Source organism: Chelonia mydas, chromosome 6 (genome assembly GCF_015237465.2).
Source record: "Chelonia mydas isolate rCheMyd1 chromosome 6, rCheMyd1.pri.v2, whole genome shotgun sequence".
Classification (NCBI taxonomy): domain Eukaryota; kingdom Metazoa; phylum Chordata; order Testudines; family Cheloniidae; genus Chelonia; species Chelonia mydas.
Genome location: NC_051246.2, coordinates 67,213,728 through 67,228,458, shown reverse-complemented (window position 1 = coordinate 67,228,458; position 14,731 = coordinate 67,213,728). Strand labels below are relative to the sequence as shown.

At 42.4% G+C, this 14,731-nt stretch overlaps 1 protein-coding gene across 4 annotated transcripts in view; it reads left to right on the top strand.

The window, feature by feature from the left end:
• MAP3K9 (mitogen-activated protein kinase kinase kinase 9) overlaps positions 1 to 14,731 on the top strand; it is an 88,555-nt gene that overhangs the window by 59,346 nt on the left and 14,478 nt on the right. For all 4 annotated transcript variants that reach the window (XM_043548033.1, XM_043548030.1, XM_043548032.1 and 1 more), the window contains 3 exons: positions 5,966 to 6,206; positions 7,486 to 7,608; positions 8,635 to 8,788. In XM_043548033.1, coding sequence (XP_043403968.1) covers positions 5,966 to 6,206; positions 7,486 to 7,608; positions 8,635 to 8,788 — 518 coding nt within the window. The remainder of the gene's footprint in view (positions 1 to 5,965; positions 6,207 to 7,485; positions 7,609 to 8,634; positions 8,789 to 14,731) is intronic.

The following is a 14,731-nucleotide window of genomic DNA, read 5'->3' as shown; positions in this document are numbered from 1 at the left end:
AGAACTTCTTTTAAATTACATGTGGTGGTGGTGTCCGTTGGTACACGTGGTACAACAGGATTATGTTAGTGCTTTAGAGGCAGAAAATGAAACCGCTCTAATTAGTCCAAGTTCAGTGTCCAGTCTTAGTGATGTGCAAACAGTAAACAAAACCATCAATAGTGAGAATTAAATTTTAAAATTATTTAAATGTGTAGTTTTTCTTAAATTTTTCAGATCAGGAACTGTCTGTTTGTACAGTGCATAGCACAGTGGGTCCCCAATCCCAATTGGAGCTTCTGGTGCTACTATTATAGAAGGAAAAATGTGAATCATCTATAGCATTCAGAAAAGGACATTTTGAAGAATACTTACTTTGACAATGAGTGTTTTTTTTTTTTTAATAAAGCTTATTACCAAGCTTGTAGGACAGTATTACAGATATCAGTGAGTGAGGTTACCAAAAAAAAAGACAGAAGGAAAGAAAGAGAAGGAAAGAGAGAGAGAGAGAGAGAGAGAGAGAAAATCAGTTTAAAAGTGTGTTTAAAATTTAACAGTATGCTTCCAAACCAAAAGGAATTAAAATTGAACTCTTCAACTTTTACCTCTGCAGTGAAATTGACCAACTGGAGATAATTATTCTGTGATTTTCTGAAACCTTTTGTCCTTGTGGTGAGAAGGAAGGAATGTAATGGGGAGAGCAAAGGATTTAGAGATCTCAGGAACAATTAATTCCAGTTGATCCATTTCATCAACAAAGGGCAAGGTGAAAAGTTAACTTTAAAGTCCTCCATGTTCACAGGGATGCTGCACTGTACCATGAATTGATAGGAACGACCTCTATAGAATGAACATTTAAAAGGAAACAAATAAACCTCACTTCATCTCTCTTGATAATGTTATTGTATAGATTTGTGTTAGAGCTCATAGACTCAGTCTTTAAGGCCAGAAGAAACCATCGTGATCATCTAATCTGATGTCCTGCACATTACAGGCCGCAGAACCTCACTCACCCATTCCTGCAATAAACCCATAATCTCAGCTGAGTTACTGAAGTCCTCAAATAATGATTTAAAGACTTCAAGTTACAGAGAATTCACCATTTACTCTAATTCAAAGAGCAAGTGACCCAAGCATCAGAGAATGGCAGAGACCGTGGGGCTCTATTGCCTACTTGACCTGGGGGAAAATTCCTTCCCAACTTCAAATATGGCAGTCAGTTATACCCTGAGTGTATCAATGAGACCCACCAACCAGATATCTGGGAAATAATTTACTGTAGTAATTCAGAGCCCTCCCTATCTATTGTCTCATCTCTGGCCATTGGAGATATTTATTTCTAGCAGTTGCAGATTGTCTACGATGGCATGTGGCCTATCTCATCATACCATCCCCTCGACAGACTTACCAACCTCAGTCTTGAAACCAGTTGGGTTTTTTGTCCCTGCTGTTCCCCTTGAAAGACTGTTCCAGATCTTCACTCCACTGATGATTAGAAACCTTCATCTAATTTCAAGCCTAAACTTGTTGATTGCCAGTTTATATCCATTTGTTCTGGTGCCAACATTGGCCCTTAACTTCAATAACTCCTCTCTTTTGTGTTTATCCCTCCTAATGTATCTATAGCGAGCAACCATATCTCCCCTCAGCCTTTGTTTTGTTAGGCTAAACAAACCAAGCTCCTTGAGTCTCCTCTCATAAGATAAGTTTTCCATTCCTCTGATCATTCTAGTAGCCCTTCTCTGTACCAGTTCCAATTTGAATTCATCTATCTCAACCATGGGAGACTAGAACTGTGCACAGAGTATTCCAGATGACGTCTCACCAGTGTTTTGTACAATGATACTAACACTTCCCTGTCTCTATTGGAAATACCTCGCCTGATGCATCCTAGGATTGCATTAGCCTTTTTCACAGCCACATCACATTGGTGACTCTTACTCATCTTGTGATCGACCAGTAGACCCACGTCTTCCTCTTCCTCTGTCACTTCCAACTGATAGATCCCCCGCTAATAGCAAAAATTCTTGCAGTTAGTCCATAAAGGCATGTCCTTGCACTCTGCACTATTAAATTTCATCCCATTTCTATTATTCCAGTTTTCAGGGTCATCTTGTAGGATATTCCGGTTCTCCTCCACAGTGGCGGATTAGCCACTGGGCCGACGGGCCCCAGGGCCCTGGCCAATTGGGGGACTCTGGAAAAATGGGTGCCCCTGCACCCTGACCCTGCTCCCCGGCATGTTTCAGCTCACAGGGAGTGGACGGAGCAGCTTTTCCCTTACGCTCTGGGTCCTACTGCTAGCCTGTTTCCTCTACAACCGTGAGTGCCTGCGGAGAGGTAGGAGGCGTGCAGAGCAAGGGAGGTGGGGTGAGGGGAAGGGAAGGGAAGGGGAGAGGAAGGAGATGGTGAAGAGAAGAGGATACATGAATGGGTGGGGGGAAGTAGGAGCCCAGCATGTGGCATTCCCTGGGCCACCAGCAGCCCCAGCAGGGAGGCAACCACAGCAACACCAGAGCAGGGACATTGCTGCAGCAGCTGATGCAGGAGTGATTGCCAGCAGCAGCTGGGGCCTCCCCTGTTATGCCATCCTGTCCCCCCCAGCACCAGCAGCCCAGGTAGCACTGTAGGCGGAAAGCGAGAGCCAGTGAACCAAGGGGACTGGCTTCAGCGTGCACGTGTGCGTGTGTATGGGTGCGCTTTACCCTCCTAACCCCCTTTCCCCCCCCCCCCCCAAATATAGCAGTCAAACTACAACTATAGCCCTGGGACTGGAGGATCTCCAGCTCCCTGCTGCGGCCTCAGGGCCAGGGGAGCTCTCACTCCCAGGTGTGGTCTGGGGCCATGGCAGGGGGGAAGGGCACAGAGCTTCTCTGGTCTTGGGGCTACAGTGGGGGGATTGAGGGGCAGAAAGGAACAAGGTTGTTGAGCTGCTGGGGGATGGGAGCAGAATAGGGCTGACTGTGTGTGGAACACAGCAGAGCGGTGCAGGGAGGGGCAGATTGGGTGGGACTGTGGGTGGAAGGAGGTGTGAAGAGGGGCCCCCACTTGGTCTGGCCCAGGGCCCCACGAAACCTTAACCCGCCTCTACTCCTCCATATTGACAACACCTCCCAACTTTGAGTTATCTGCAAATTTTATTAGTCCACTTTATTGGCCACTTTTGTGCCAAGGTGATGAATGAAAATGTTAAATAAGATTAGTCCCAAGCCGGATACCTGAGGAACTCCACTAGTATCATTTCTCCACCTGACAGTTCACCTTTCAATATGACCCAGTATAGTCTCCCTTTTAACCAGTTCCTTATCCACCTTTCAATTCTCGTATTAATCCCCATATTCTCAAATTTAACTAATAATTTCCCATGTAGAACTGTATCAAATGCCTTACTGAAATCCAGGTAGATTAGATCTACTGCATTTCCTTTGTCAAGAAAATTTGTGATCTGCTCAAAGAAAGAGATCATGTTGGTCTGCCACAATCTACCTTTTGTAAAACAATGTTGTATTTTATACCAGTTACCATTTACCTCTGTCCTTAACTACTTCATTTTTCAAAATTTGTTCCAAGACCTTGCATACAACTGAGGCCAAACTAATGGGCCTGTGGCTTCCTTTCTTAAAAATAGGTGCTATATTGGCAATATTCCAGTCACAGTGTGCAACCACCAAGTTTATGGATTCATTAAAAATCCTTTGCTATAGGGTTGGCAATTTCATGTGCCAGTTCCATTAATATTCTTGGATGGAGATCATCCAGGCCCGCCAATTTGGTCCTATAAACTTTTGGTCCTATAAGCTTCCACCTCATATGATTTCTACTTCCGTAACCTTGTTATCATTAGCCACCCTGCCACTACCCCCTAAGATCCTCGTTACCTTTATTAAAACCGAGGCAAGGTATTCATTTAGGTGTTGGACTATGCCTAGATTATCTTTAATCTCCACTCCACCCTCAGTGCTTAGTGGTCCCCCTTCTTTCCATATTTCCTTTTTATTTAAATGGCTAAATAATCTTTTATGATTGTTTTTAATTTCCTTTGGAAGGTCCAACTCTGCTTAGCTTTCGGCAGTTCTCACTTTTCTCCTATACTTTGGGACATACAAGAGGTAGCTTTCCTTGTTGATCCATTCCTTGTAGGCTTTCTGCTTTCTCTTAATAAGATGACTGGGATGCTTGTTCATCCAGTTTGGTCTGCAACCCTTCCCTATGAATTTTTTCCCCTTGCTTGGGATGCAGGCTTCAGACAGCTTCTGCAACTTCGACTTAAAGTAATTCCACGCCTCCTTCACATTCAGATCCTTAAGTTCTTCAGTCCAGTCCACTTCCCTAACTACTTCCCTTAATTTTTTTTTTTAAAGTTTACCCTTTTGAAATCAAAGATCCTACTTGCAGACCTATTTTTGTTTATCCTTCCATTTAGTGTCAACTAAATTAGTTTATGATCACTTGATCCAAAGTTGTCCTTTACAGCCAGTTCTTCTGTGAGGTACTTGTTGCTTACCAATACCAAATTTAAAATGGCATCATCTCTTGTTGGTTTGGTGACTATTTGGTGGAGAAAACTTTCAGCCATCACATCGAGCAATATCTGGGCCCAACTGTTATTAGTAGCACTTATCCTTCGATCTATATCATAGAAATTAAAGCCTCCCATAACCACACAATTCCTACTAGTACTTATTTCATTAAAGATATTAGTTGTCTCTATCCATATCCAAATAGGATCCTTTGGGTCTGCAGCATATCCCAAGCACTATCTCATTGGAGCCTCTGTTACTTTTCTTCCCCAAAGTGATTTTGGTCCCCAACAAATTCTGTCTTTCCATTCCATCTCTTCTAATTTCTTTATAGTCTGCCTTGTGATTAATATGCAATGCTACTCCACTGCCTATACCTTTTATTTCTGTCTTTCCTCAACAGCACATACCCTTCAGTACCTGTACTCCAGTCATGACTACTATTCCACCATGTTTCTGTTATCCCTATTATATCTTGTTTCACTTCCTGCACCAGTAATTCTAGTTGCTCCATTTGGTTGCCTTATGTTGGAGCTAGGTTTTTTGTTTTGTTTTCTGTCTTATGATGCACTAGATGGGAACATTTAATTTTTATACTGCTTTGAAGTCAATTTAAACAAATTAATGTAGATGCTGATTTAGGCAGGAAAACAAGGGGGAGTTAACAGTTGGAAATTCTGAACAAATCCTGCAAAAATAAGCTGCCGTGTCCCATGTCTTCCCCCTTCCCACTCTCTCAAATACCTGGAAAACAAGCTTCCAGGTTCCACTGTTGTCATCATCTTGCTGGAAAGGTGGAAAGTCTGAAGTTGCTGTGTTCATTGATGTGGACGTACCATGCTACTTACTCCCCGGCTCCACTGTGATAATGGCAATACCCAGACCTGAACAAGTCAGCCTATGTGAAAGTTCTGGCTGAGCCTCCAGTCAACTCTGTGCTTATCGAGAGTTCTGATGCAGAGCAGAATCTTTTGATGCACATTTCTAGTGTTCAATCTTTTATCTTGAAACATTTTTCTCCAAGTTAAATATCTAATTGTAAGTATTAGGGAAAGCACCTACATCTGAAATATTTGACACTAGTTAAAGGGAACAACTTCTAACATGCTGGAGTTGGAAATGTTTATTTTATTTTTACAGTCAGTATAGTGTTTGAAAGGTGCCTGGCTTACCTCTGTAGAGACTGAATAACAGATCAGACACATCATGACCAGCAGCAGAATAAGCTTCTCCCACTTTGCCCTGTCAAAGCGCCTCAACCCTGAGCTGCAGGGACAGCTTTGCAGGGGGAGAGTGGAGTTCAGTCTCTGTCACTTCACTCCTTGGCCTCCCTGCTGAGCGTGTGAACCAGGCCAGTACTGAACTCCAGCCATCTTTGGATTTGCTCCTCTAGTAGATAGAATAATTTCAGAACTCATATGTCATACTTGTAATCTATAGAATTCTCCTCTCTTTCCTCCCTGCAGGAGCTGCGCACGTGGGAGGAGGAGCTGACCCGTGCTGCACTCCAGCAGAAGAACCATGAGGAGCTGCTGCGGCGGCGGGAGCAGGAGTTGGCAGAACGTGAGATTGACATCCTGGAAAGGGAGCTCAACATCATTATCCACCAGCTGTGCCAGGAGAAGCCTCAGGTGAAGAAGCGCATGGGCAAGTTCAAGAAAAACCGTCTTAAGTTGAAAGATGGCAATCGCATCAGCCTCCCTTCAGGTCAGTGATGGTGCAGTGCCGGGTTGTAGGGGGGTCTTCCTGTGCCAGATGAGTTTCTGTTAAATGTTGCTGCTTTGTGCCTGCAATCATAGAATGGTCACAAGATGTGCCTTAAGAAATCCCAACCTCTTTGGCATCAAGAAATTAAAGGTCAGTGGTTATAGGGAAAAACACAGGAAATGGTAACAATAGGGTGCACTGTGACTAACATTGTCCAAAGGGTAAGGATATGGGTAAAGAGGAATGTTGAATGTTTGAGTGTTTGTAGCATGCATTACTAGTCTGCAGCTGGTATCAGGAAGATCACTTTTAAAACAAAATCTTAATTTTAACTATCAATGCAACATTTAGTTCAACAATACCCCAAATGCACACTTTCATTGAAGGTATTACCTGAAAATGGTGGAAGTGTCTACTCTGGAGTCGTCTTATTGTTAAATAAAGCTGATGTGGGTATGTTTGATATCAGAACAGCAACCATAGCCCATTGCACTGCTGGTGTGGGAAATGACCTTGGGACTCTTGAGTCATGTTGGGTAGCTAAGGGAAGATTATGAAGACTACAGCACTCAACTTCTCAGCATGACTATTTAGCAAATAAATACAGAATTAGACTGCTGCTTCATTCCCTCAAGACTGGATGGAAAATGTCACTTGGTTGGTCAACAATTGGGAAAGTGGGTGGGAAAATGAGGGTGTCTGTCGATGGAAGTGAGTCCATTGTGATAAGAGAGGGTACCGAATGTGCAAATTGCTTGGAGTTCCAAACTGGCAAGAAACAGAAAGCTGCATGTGTTTGATTATATAATTCACCCAGAGTTGGCAGCTATGTTATAGATGGCTCTTAACATGTACTGCACTGTTAACTCTGTCTGTCTCTCAAGGGAGACTGAGAGTTGGGGAGAGTGGTGGTGGTAGAGTATATTTTTAATAATAACCATCTTGTAAACATTTGTTTCATGAATTTTTGCTTGCCCCAGAAGTCTCTTTGGGAAATGAGATGAAAAGGTTTTTACCTAAAAAATTATGCAGGTACATATGGGTAGGAATGTCAGTCCCCAACTAGACACATTTATATGCTGCTCCTTTGCAGCTGTATGTCCAGATGCAAAGCACCAATCTTCAGGCTGCATTAGGGGTGTGTGCAAATTGGGGGTTTATGTGCCTGCAAAAATGCACTGAAACACTGGTGCCATTCTGCAAAGGTACCAGAAAGAATTAATAATCTTTGTTGTGTTTTATGAATGAGTATTTTAATTGTGACTGTTTTTTTTAACAGATTTCCAGCACAAGTTCACTGTGCAGGCATCTCCAACCATGGACAAAAGGAAAAGTTTGATCAGTAGTTGTTCCAGTCCTCCTGCAAGTCCTACCATCATTCCCAGACTCAGGGCCATACAGTGTAAGGAGCTTGCTATAGCATTGAACATGGGAAGAATATAATATGCCTAGCAGGCGCTGCAGTGGGGATTTTTGGGTCTTGTTTAGGAAAGGACGGTGAAACTTCCTGAATGAAGCGTAACTGTGGGGAGTGGTGGTGGGGAATGTTCCTTCTCCCAGAAATTGAGCCTCACTTGTTTGTGTTTCTGGGCACTTGCTGATTGATTGTATTGGAAGTATATTTCTCAGGGATACAGCCTGCTTGCTATAACTGAATTTATGGAATTTATATTTGCAAGTTCAGAATGTATTCTTGAGGTGGATCAGATGGATAGGCTGAAAGAGAAGTGTGTGGCAAAGGAATGGAAATTGTTTGGTAAAAACATTTCAAGAAAAATGAAAGCAATTGGTGTGGGAATGTGGCCCTGTCATAACAAGCAGCTGGGAAGTGGAGACCTTACAGGGGACACAAGTACATTTTGAAGAGCAATATGAAGGTAGTGTTGTCTAATAATTAGTGTGGGTCTCAGCATCTTGAGAGTTGGATTTCTATTCTCTTGTTGGCAGTTTTAGAAGAGAACCCAAGGATTAAATAGGCTATAAAGGCCTCTCTGGGTGCTTTTTCCGGCTCAGGGTTGAGGCATGATGAGGGAGGATTACATAGCCTTTGCCTTTGCCATACCCCTTTTGGATTTGTGTTTTATTCCCTGCTTTGCCACAGATTTCCTGTGTGACCCCTAGGCAAGCTACTTAACCTCTGTGCCAGTTTCTCCATCTCTAAAATAAGGATTAAAACAAATCTATCTGTATCATGTGAGTGCTGTGTGGCTAAATCGTTTGATGTTGGTGAGCACTTCACGCTCTTCAGGTGGTTGGTTAAGTGGTGTTAATACATTTCCTTCAGGGTCTGTAGCATTGTGCCTTACTTCTCTTTTCACCAGTGCTGAAGAGTGGTACATTGCCACTCAGGAGGTGCAGGCAGCATTTTGTGTTTTTCCTGCCCCACATGCCCATCCTTTCCCTCCCTCCCCCTTATTGATTTCCATAGTGACACCTGGAGAAAGCAGCAAAGCATGGGGATGCAACTCAGTTCTACAGAAGGAGGAAGAAGAGGAGGAAGAGAAGAGAAGCCAGAAGAAGAAAGGGCGTACCTGGGGACCAAGTTCTCTTTGTCATAAGGAGATAGCTGTAGGAGAAGATGGGTAAGAACAAACAGGACTGGGTCCAGGGGGAAGTGTGAATGGCCAAAGTTTTCTGAACTTTAAAGCTGCTTATGAGCACTCGGTTCTCAGAAGGGCTGCCTGGTAAAACTCCAGCTCTGTCCTACAGAGCTGCCACGCTTTTCGGCTGAAATAATTGTTTATCCATAGTCTCATAGACATTAGAGATAGAAGAAACAGGTAAAGTCACATCTAATCCATCCTCAGAGGTCCAGTGCAGGATTGTTATTTTCAGTGTGCTTTCCAGAACTTTATCCAGTGTAGTTTTAAAGTGGTGGGACTTCTTCGATTTTGCTTCGGAGACTATTGCACAGCTAATAACTCTCAGATATTAGGTGTCTTTTCCTGATATTCAGTCTAAATTTTCTGTAACTCCATATCTTCCAGCTTCTAATTATACCCCCTTTGGACTACTTTGAAATATTCTTCTCCATCCTTCATATTTACACCCTTCAAATACATATTTTCCTTCTCATGTGTAATATTATTTAACTGGGACTAGAGAAGCCAGATAGATATTTTTTTCAACCTTTTTAAAAAGTATGTGTATACTTGTAGAGATGTTGTGCCAAGTCTGCTGCTGTTGATTTCTACTCTGTGGTTCCAGTCTTACCTGAAGACAGTAGACCAGGATTCAAACCTCAGCATTTTTGTGATGCTGCTTAAAAGATTAGTATTTATTTTTAATGATATGATTAAAAAAAATTTGAGGTGACTGGATGCCTCATAGGTTTGAAGGTTGGATAAAGAACCTTTCACCCCTAGGTTGCTAGTCTGATAGCTGGTCAATAGCCTATCTGAAATGAGTCTGGTGTCTGTCAGTTTGCCAAATTCCTGGAAGACAAGTGTACATATAATAAACCTGCCCACCAAAATTGGCATTGGTTGCCCACATCAGAAAAGCCAAGGATTAAATGGTCCATGGAAATTACATTACAATCTCCCTTAAACGGTGGTCTTTCTAGCCCAGGCTTTTGAGGCATATTAGCAGGACAGTGTGGAGAGAGCTTGCATGGCCACTGCTCAGGCTGTATCTGTTCTGTAGATAACTCTTGAGAATTAATTCCTTTATTTATCACAAAGTCCCATGCCTTTCACCAGCATTAAATTTAAAAGGGGGAGGAAAAAATGTTGATGGTAGAAAAATACTTCTGCCTTGAAGTCCAGAAGCCTTTTGTTGGAACTCTGAGAGAAAACCTCTTCATCTCTTCCACTTCTTCCCCTGCAAAACAACAGCTGGAAAGGGTGAAGCATCTATTGTGCACAGGGAGCTAGGAGGATGGGATTTACCAGTTTGCTAAGAGTGGCTGAAATTAACTTAATCCTGTTCGCTGCAAAACTGAGATGCTATCTCTGTGACTGACTATTCGTCTCTTACAGATGAACTCAGTAAGGTCACAGCATCATACAGAGCAGCATCTGGAACATGGCGACTATTTTGCTGAATGGGCAATGCAGTGAATATATGATGAGCCCTTGCTGCTCATTTAAATCATGCCAGACTGAGAGGCTGTTCAATGCAAACAGAGCTGCAATAAGCTGCGATCACTCTGAGGCACACTACCCATTTTTATTTTCTTTTTGGTTAGTTAAAGGTAAATTTTAAGGCTCACTCACTTAAGTGTCAGACGTAGGTGAAAAATCCCCTTGCAAGCTTTTCCCACAGAGCTGTGCCAGTGCTCTTTAATCCTGGCTAGCAACATTCTTGTCATTTTAGTTGCCTACATAGCTCTCTGCCAAGTCATCTTGAATCCTTATCTCCTTTATCCTTTGCTATGTCTTTTCCAACAGGGATTTAAAAAAACAACCACACAAGTTACAGTAAGTTGGTAAATTGGAGAGGGTTCAGGGAAGAGCCACGAGAATGATTAAAGGATTAAAAGACTTGTATTATAGTGATGGACTTGAGGAGCTCAATCTGTTTAGCTTAACAAAGAGAAGGTTATGGGATGACTTGAGTTCAATATAAGTACTTACGTGGTGAACAAATATTTGATAACGAGCTCTTCAATTTATATATATAACACAATCCAATGGCTGGAAGTTGAAACTAGACAAATTCAGAGTGTGTGGGGGGAAGCATAAATTTTTAACAGTGAGAGTGGTTAACCATTGGAAAAATTTACTAAGGGTTGTGGTGGATTCTCAGTCACTGGCAACTTTTAAATCAAGATTGGATGGTTTTCTAAGATATCCTCTAGGAATTTTTTCAAACAAGTTCTGTGGGCTTTGTTATACCAAAGATCAGACTAGATCAGTGGTTCTTAAACTTATTTGATTGGGCCCCCGTTTTGTGTATCTGTAATCCTTTATACTCTTCCCTCCCCCCCCCACACACATACATATACTGCCACCCAGCTCTGAAGACAGAGTGGAGAGCAGCGGCTGCTCACTGGTGCTCAGCTCTGAAGGCAGCACTACGCAAGCAGCAGCAGAGAAGTAAGGATGGCAATGTAAAAAGTGATATTCGTCAGTATCACTTTTCACAGCAAACTTAATGCATCATTGCCACCCTTACTTCTGTGCTGCTGCTGCCACCCCTGGGCTGACAGCTGGAGTCCCGGTGCCTCCAGGTGAGGGATTGGGTGTGGGGAGGAAGGAGAGCCCAGGCTGCCTCCCCGTGAGAGATTGGTGGGGGGAGAGCCCAAGGCTGGGCTGCTTCCCAGTCAGAGATTGAGGGAGGGGGAAGGAGAGCCTGAGCCTGGGTGGTCGGGCTCTGGTTGTACCTTTTATCCCCACCTCCTGGGTGTGCACATCCCTTTTGCACGAGCCTCAGCTACGTGGGGCTGATAGCCAGAGCTCTTAAAAAAAACAAAAACAAACAAAAAAAACCTGCATTCTAAATTCAGGTTTATATAAAGCCAGTCACTGAAAAATGACAGTGATTATTTTTATCCTTTTTAAAGTTTGTCAATGAACTGCAGAGATATGGATATCTGATAACAGGCTGATATGCTGAACTGGCAGAGACTGATTAAGGCTGAACATAACTTGGAACAGTGCCATGACATTTACATTGTGACTTTGTGATATTTACTTTAGGGTGTCTGATGGAAACCCTTAGACTCCTAATTCTGAGCTCCACTACCCCTAGTAATGCTCAAGTCAGCTGATAGAGTGACCTGGCCTCAGCCTGCTGTTGTGACATGGGAGATTTTTGTTCTGCCTAGGGATAGACACTTTCAGCTTTTCACACCAGCAGTTGGGTTGTCAGTGTTTGTGTGATTTTAATGTTCTGTTGGACTGAAGGTGACATTTATGGATTTATGGTAGCTTGTCATAAATATAAAGGGAAGGGTAAACCCCTTTAAAATCGCTCCTGGCCAGAGGAAAAATCCTCTCACCTGTAAAGGGTTAAGAAGCTAGGATAACCTCGCTGGCACCTGACCAAAATGACCAATGAGGAGACAAGATACTTTCAAAAGCTGGGGGGAGGAAAAAACAAAGGGTCGGTCTGTATGATGCTTTTTCCGGGGACAGAACAGGAATGGAGTCTTAGAACTTAGTAAGTAATCTAGCTAGATATGCATTAGATTATGATTTCTTTAAATGGCTGAGAAATTAAGCTGTGCTGAATAGAATGGATATTCCTGTCTGTGTGTCTTTTTGTAACTTAAGGTTTTGCGTAGAGGGATTCTCTGTGTTTTGAATCTAATTACCCTGTAAGGTATTTACCATCCTGATTTTACAGAGGTGATTCTTTTTTACTTTTTACTTCTATTAAAATCCTTCTTTTCAGAAACTGAATGCTTTTTCATTGTTCTTAAGATCCAAGGGTTTGGGTCTGTGGTCACCTGGCAAATTGGTGAGGATTTTTACCAAACCTTCCCCAGGAAGTGGGGTGCAAGGGTTGGGAGGATTTTGGGGGGAAAGATGTTTCCAAACAACGCTTTCCTAATAAACCCAGATAAACATTCGGTGGTGGCAGTGGAAGTCCAAGGGCAAAGGGTAAAATAGTTTGTACCTTGGGGAAGTTTTAACCTAAGCTGGTAAAAGTAAGCTTAGGAGGTTTTCATGCAGGTCCCCACATCTGTACCCTAGAGTTCAGAGTGGGGAAGGAACCTTGACATAGCTATTGGTCCTTGAGCTGTGATCCCTTTCAGATCTCGCCAGCTAAGCAGGACATAACCTGATCAATACATAGATGAGGGACTTTCAAAGAAAACCCATTTGCTGCAAAAAGTGGTGTTTGAAATTCAGTAGCAGACACACTTTCCTCTGAGTCAGTACTGTACCAATGCCCCATCATGGTGTTTAAAGAACAGTGTATTGCTGAAGACTCTCTCTTTCAGATTAGACATTATTAAGGATCCCATTACACATTTGGCAATATCCTGACCAAATGACATCTAATCAACACTCAGGCTAAAGAAGGAGCTTGTAGGAATTCCCAAGGAGAGGGATAATGGGTTTTCTAGTGGGAAGGGAAGACAAATGTAGTTACTACTTTCTCATAACATAAATATATGAATACCCGATCAACTTTCCCACCCAAATAGGCTACTGAAAAAATCTAAACCTAGCCAAAAAAAAATAAAATAAAATAAAAAAAGGATGCCAAGGTGGGGGCAGGGGAGAAGTAGGTAGTTTAGCTGCTAGTGCTGTCAGCTAGTACTGTTCCAGAGATGATGTGCTTTAGCAAGTGGAATTTATATGTTGAACTGCTTTCAAACGCACCCTAGTGGCATGTATGTTGTGCAGCAGTCTCCTTGTCATGCCTGCATGGCCTGTGGGTAGCAATGTGTGTAATTTGGATGGGAGTGATATGTAAGAATGAGGTGAAAATAATAATTAGTCAACTTCAGCAAAGTCTTGGAATTATTCTGATCACTCCTAGTCTTCATATTCAAAGTAAGGCTCACTTTCAGTGCCAATGAATCTTCGACCTCTGCTTTTTTATGAAGGAAGCTGTGTCTAGAAGGAGGCATAGAGAAGCAGAAGAAGTTGATGTGTCGTGCTGTGCCACAAAGGGCAGCCCAGAACACCCCTGTAATCTTCAGGGATATCAGGACAAAGGTGAAGGCTAGACTGACAATAGTTGTGCATTATTCACTGTTTTGCTGTTTACTGTCTGTATACACTGAGAACCTAGTACATACCCTTCCAACTCCATGGAGAAAGACTCCATACTAATCGTCTTATCAAAGGCCTTGGCATTTACCCTTGAGGTGAGCACATTGCCCCCTCCTTTTTGCTTGCATTCACCATCTATACATTCCTTAATGTCTCCTTCTCTGTGTTTATTTGTCCAGGTATATATAGGTGGGATGCTTAAATATAACTAAAGCTACCAGGTTGTTTTATCACATAGTTACAGCACATCTTGGGATGAATAAATTATGGCATAGAATTTTGTCCTTGTAAAGGTCACCCCATCAATCACACTCTTGTTGCTAAGTCACATGGACGCCTTCCATTGGGGCATAAGATCAATATTGCGCTGACTGGATTCAAACACATGGCAGGATATTGCACAAACTTTAGTGGGAGTGATTAATGTGGAAGAATGATAATATCTCAAGACAGATGAGAACAGAACGCTTTTAATGTAATCTAAAATTATGCCCCTAAGTTGGAAATAATATTTGTGGTTCCAGGGTAATACAAATATAACAGTCATCAGCCAACTGATCATGTGCAAAATCAAGTGTAGACTTTGCAACCTTGATGCAAAAAGATAGTCCTCTGTCCAGTGAGCTATAGGAGCACCTTAATTAAAGAGTAAAGGAAATCCATACCCACACAGTGAAATCTGTAATAATAATACTCTGAGATCCAGATCGTAGGTGAAAGGCACTAAAAAGTGCAGAGTGCCTCCAGTAATGAATTAAACTTCATGAGAACCCTGGGAGGAGGTCAGTATCATTCACATTTTATAGATTTGTGAAACAAAGCACAGGAGAATTTTATGACTTCCCCAAGATC